This window comes from Tachypleus tridentatus, chromosome 7, assembly GCF_004210375.1.
Source record: "Tachypleus tridentatus isolate NWPU-2018 chromosome 7, ASM421037v1, whole genome shotgun sequence".
In the NCBI taxonomy this organism is placed as follows: Eukaryota; Metazoa; Arthropoda; class Merostomata; order Xiphosura; family Limulidae; genus Tachypleus; species Tachypleus tridentatus.
In genome coordinates, this window is record NC_134831.1 from 64122214 (window position 1) to 64127932 (window position 5719).

The following is a 5719-nucleotide window of genomic DNA, read 5'->3' on the forward strand; positions in this document are numbered from 1 at the left end:
GTGAATTTAACTTTACAAGTTAAAATTCGTGTCCACTGAAGTTAATTTATTGGACTTACAAACATGGTCATGACATTATGTTTATTCAGCGGCTTACATAAAGGTTAGGACAACTGGGTAAACTGCTCCATGCACTCGTCTGCTTTAACTCAAAAAAGGTCCATTTATGAGGTATAAAAAAAATTAACACACTTTTTTTTTTGTCCAGTGCCCCATCTGATTACACTCATTCCAAATTATGTGCTTACTTCACAAATACATGGCCCGGCATGGCCAAGTGTGTTAAGGCGTTCGACTCGTAATCCGAGGGTCGCGGGTTCGAATCCCGGTCGCACCAAAACATGCTCGCCCTTTCAGCCGTGGTGGCGTTATATTGTAATGGTCAATTCCACTATTCGTTGGTAAAAGAGTAGTCTAAGAGTTGGCGGTGGGTGGTGATGACTAGCTGTCTTCCCTCTAGTCTTACACTGCTAGAGACGGCTAGCGCAGATAGCCCTCGAATTGCTTTGCACGAAATTCAAAATACAAAACAAACAAACAAACAAAACAAACAAACAAACACAAATACACAAAATTAACACTTTTGGAACACAATTCACACACAAAGTCACTTCCTATAGGCTCACCTGTAAACATCTTCGAGACCTCATATCCCTGTCATAATATTATAAGAAACAGTTCAGAACATGATTTGATTTTATTTATGTTATAATTTAACGCATTTCTTTACTTACGCAACATTAATAGGATTGAACTGTGGGGGGGGGGAGAAGTAACATATTTTGCCCCCCCCACTCCCAGCTGTCATAACTACAGTAGTTGTTAATCATCATTGTAAATTTTTCAGTTCTTAGCTTTTTAGTTTTCCTGAACAGAAATACAGTTTTCTGTTTTTATAACATCTATCTCAATCCATAAAAATTATGTCGAATTAGTGAGGTTTTTCGACGGACAACATATTGAGTGGAATTATTAAGCAGATTAACAAAACAAAGGTATCATATATTCAAAAGGTTCACCGTCAAAATTAATGTTTCAGCTCTTCATGTTTGTGGTCTTCTTCTGATTTTACTTGTCCAGGTTCTCTAGGTCAGTTGTGGTCAGTGCCATACTGTCATGCTTGCCTAGAATATTTATTTGTTTGGGTGTGTTAAACGAAAAGGGCCTGCAATTACTGTAAAAGCATTTCTAATTTTGTCTACCTAAATACTTATATGATAAATTGGCGGTTTAATTTTTGTGTTTGTTTTTCAGCCTACTATTATATCGTTTAACTTTAGGGCGAATATGTTTAAAATATTTTTCATATAGTGAAAAATAGTGTGTAGCTTTGTGCATAACAATGGGGCATATATGCTCCATCCATCACATGTATCGAAACACGATTTTCAGGATAGTATGCCTATGAATTACTGTTAAATACTGTTTAGAGAAAATAGGAGGATGCCCGTGCACTTCCTTCTGTTTATGATTAATAAAATATTAACGATGAGATACTTTAAATAATACACGTTTTTACAGTCATCAAACTTCTCACAAATATTGCCATAAATTTGTGTTGATATCTGATGACTTTTATGTTATAAGATTCATGATGAAAAGAACAAAGATGTAAGCATTGGATCAGTGTGTGAAAAGTTCCAAGTTCATTGTCTTTTTTATTCTACGTTGGAATTAAGTAAGCAAGTGAGGACATCCTTATTTAATTTATGATAGAAAATAACATTCATTCAATTATGCTTTGAATGGCGTAGACTCGGTCAAAAATCCTTGTCAAGATGATAAGGAAAACCTTCTTCGAACCATCATCGTGTTGTGGTTTTTATGCCTATCTCATTTCCCGCAGTATTACGTTCATCCAAATAAAATAAACATTGAACATCCAGTAACTTTTACTCGTATGTCATGATGCTGGCTGACCTTTCAACATCACGTGGAGTATATAGTGGTTTTCATTGCTCAAAATGCATATCTTAAACAAATTATGCAAGAGCTAATAATCTTTAATTGATAAAAAATAGAGATATATTGGAAAGATAACGAATGTATCAATATGGAAAAAATTAGTATTGTGGGATATACAATAGTTTTTATTTTCAGGTTTTCCTGTTTTCTGTCGTTTCTCAATTTTCTTGCTCATAAAAAATATAACTGGTGTATGGAACGTTATTATATAATAATACTAATATAAAAATACTGATTTTCCTATACATATAACGTCTAATATTCAAAGGAGACAAGATTTTTTTAAAATTCAGTATGTCTCACTATTAATTGTGTATATGGTGTTAACTGTATTCAACATTACATTTCTATGTTTTGGTTTGTGACAATTTACATAATTTTAAGATAATTAAGTTTCACGAGTAGTTTAGCCTACCACTGATTTAATGAATACCTTAACTCCGTTTCTAAAAGTGTATGAGAGCATACTTTTGACCATACTAACTTCATGCTAGTGTGACAATGTGTAAATCACAACATTGATAATATTAAATTTATCACCCACTTTATTTCACAAACAAATTAAAACATAAATATCTTGATTAATAGCATATTCTAATTCTTTGTATATTGGTTTTAACAATCATATAAATTTGAAAATGTGCTGGAAGTTTGACCCAATTTGATGTTTCAATAGACACGACATAAAATTTAGTATACGAAATTTCAATGATTTATTTAAATAGCTTTGTTTGTTTTCTGATAATGGGAGAGCCACATGCATAATGTGCAATCAGAGTTTTGGATTTTGAAGTCCAAATAACGTTTGTAAATAGAAACCATAAATAGCAGCATCAGTTTCCTATACTGTGTGTATCACGTCTTCATTTTCATTCAGAGGAAGTTTTAAAATGTTTGTAAAGTGATTCTGTTCTACAGTTTTATAATTATCCAACCTTGAAACATTTGGAAATACTTTAAGCGAGAATGTTAAAAACAAAACACACACAACACAATGTTCATTCTTAAAAAAACATACAAACATTTATTTGAAATCACGAGATCATTCCATTTCTTTTCGTTTCCTATGAGCAAATAGTATGAGAGAACAACATGTTTTAAATATAGTCTTAAAATAATTTACACTATTCTCAACTATACAACACAACTCATAATATTAATATAATATACAACAGTCTACAATCGGAACAAGATACAATCTAACGACCACATGCTTATGAAAAAAAACATCTGAACAATAATTTAAACGATGTACATACCTATGCAAACGAGATTTTTTTACACATCACTACATACAAAATACGTCATGATGCATTGAACAGAAAATCAAGAGGACATCAACATTTGGTTGTAAATCACAACGCCTCATTGGTTCGGCTTTAGCTTAAAAAAACAAAAAGAATAGTGTTATTTGTTGTTGTTTCCATCTATACAGATATCTTTCCTTGGTAACATGGCAAAGTGGGTAAGTTGTAAGGTTCCTTGTTTCTTATTTCCTCTTTCAAGCGTCCCTGTCATGCTGTAACCAAGTCGGAAATCTGCGCTAGACACGTGTGAGGTTAAATACATTTTGAAGTCCGGGTCGTCTTTCTCCTTGAAACGGCCTTTGATACACATTGTCCCATGACCTAGGTCAGCTATCTTGCCGCGCCCTCTGTTCCGAGTCGTACCGCACACTTCGGTGATTTTGCATGCGCTACGATTCCACCATGGTCGTTTGAGAATCCAGTAAGATGTAGGGGAACTCCTGGCCCAGCCTTCGTCGGGGTACAATAAGATTTTGTTTGGTGATCCCTCGTGGTTCAATATCTTACGACAACATTTACCGTGGTGTTCGTAGTAAAACAGCTGTACCATTCCGCCAAGATTGTTCGAAATTACTTTAGCTGTGACAATAAGAAAACCGTCATTTGACAGAACAATTGCAATAAGAAATTCAATTAAGCGAGCTTCTAAACTAAGGTTTGTATATAGATTGACATAACTTACTGCAGACAAAAACAGGAAGCAGCTATCTTATAGCGTTGAATTAACAGACTGAACACAATAGCGAATTTACAAGCTTCGAAAATAGTTGAAGCCTCACCCAAATAAAAACTTTAAAAAATAAGTTATTTAGGAAAGTGTCAGTTAATAAACATTTCCGTTCCTGGCCTCACTGGATCCGACAAACCTGAGTCGGAACTTGGGAGAATGGTTGTGATGGTGAAGTGACGGCCAGTTCGTTTGTCGTTTGACTGAACTTACCGATCGGTTTTGTTCCGCGGGTTTGTGAGCAGCGCCACGAGAGTCGACGCAATCAGCGAGTTGTTTTGTCACCTTCGGAGGGCTTAATGCTACGCATCAGTCATCACGTTACAAGAACAACACGTAATCTAATTCGCCTAGCTATCTGCTTCAGTTGTGGTTTCCAAAATAGGCAAACTGTCAAAGAGAAGGTCGAAACCTCTATCCCGAGTCAAGGCCATGTGATTAAAACCATGTCATTAGGCTCGAGGCACACACTAAAGTCAGTGAAATGAGAACGGAACACTAACCTATGACATCTTCTTTCACTTATTTGTGACCTCTATACTGCAGTAACTACAGTTTTTCCTTCCTGAGGTAGTTCTGAGAGTGACTGTGACTTCCCTTGTATAACTCTTCCATCCTTTCATTTGCCCCCTACACGACTGCAGCTTAATAGACCCTTCCCATAAATGGATATTTATTCTTAAGACTGAACATACACCGTATTCCACGCCGAACTACAACAAACCAACAACGGACGTTTTCTGTTTTTTTGTTTTTAATTTTCATATGGCCTTTAGTGCGCGCGTGCCCTTTAGAGGCTGAAGTGTGTTCATTAATTCTTCATACACATACAGCGATCAATATAGAAACATTTCAAGAACCTGTGAAAATAAAGATGAGCTGATTTAGCAAACCGATCAAAAAGTCTTAAGCTTCCCACGACAGCTCCTAAATTTAAACATGCTTTTGCCTTTTGCATGCATGCAAATATATAAATAAATAATGAATATGCGTTTATACGAATGTATACTAGAAGTTAATGTCTTTTCATGGTAAATGCATGAAGGCTAGTGGTTGCCATAGCAATAAATTCGCGTTTTTCACTCCAGGAGATCAATTCTATCTTCCGTAGTTTAATAGAATAATTCGCCATGTTCGTTAACAAGCATTTCTATATATCTATTTATTTCATGCCTGAGATATAAACCAAAGAATCACTTATATTAAGCCTAATTTTTTTTTGACTATTCAATAAATTAAATTTTTAATATTACAAATCAGTATAAAGCTATATTTTCTTGAATGGGACAGAAAAAGCGCTTTGCTTTATTTGGTCTTATATATAAAAAAGTTCTTAAAAGTGTGAAATGAAGCCGGAGAAACCGGATGCACATATTCTTCGATCTGTAATCAGTAATTCTTTACAATAACTAAATATCCACACAATCCTTTAACTTAATTTTAACGAGTCATAAAACTGTTAGAACACCGAACGACGATAAGATCAAGAGCAAGCGCCGTCTATTGAACAACATAAAATACACGTGACGTCACATACTTTAAGCTGTTGTATATAATATATTTTATAAAACAATGACTTCTTATCTGTTGATTAGACAGTATAGTGTCCCCTAGTACAGCGGTATGTCTACGTATTTACAACGTTAAAATCAGCGGTTCGATTCCCATCGGTGGGCTCAGCAGATAACCCGAGGTGGCTTTGCTATAAGAAAACACTCAG

General features: G+C 34.9%; 1 protein-coding gene across 2 annotated transcripts; it reads right to left on the bottom strand.

The window, feature by feature from the left end:
• Positions 1-2962: 2962 nt before the first annotated feature.
• On the bottom strand, positions 2963-4572 carry LOC143255835 (uncharacterized). 2 transcript variants are annotated; one of them, XM_076512139.1, is made up of 2 exons: positions 4213-4572; positions 2963-3851 (listed from the first exon to the last, which is right to left on the bottom strand). In XM_076512139.1, exon 2 carries the CDS (start codon positions 3820-3822, stop codon positions 3373-3375), a length of 450 nt encoding a protein of 149 aa, XP_076368254.1. In that variant the 5' UTR covers positions 3823-3851; positions 4213-4572; the 3' UTR covers positions 2963-3372. The 2 variants fall into 2 exon arrangements, with proteins under 2 accessions (XP_076368254.1, XP_076368253.1); XM_076512138.1 differs by lacking the exon at positions 4213-4572 and adding an exon at positions 3955-4206.
• Positions 4573-5719: the final 1147 nt, after the last annotated feature.

Bases quoted from the DNA above. Each gene is read 5' to 3' on its own strand.
- LOC143255835 (XM_076512139.1), bottom strand. From the start codon at position 3,822: ATGGTACAGCTGTTTTACTACGAACACCACGGTAAATGTTGTCGTAAG.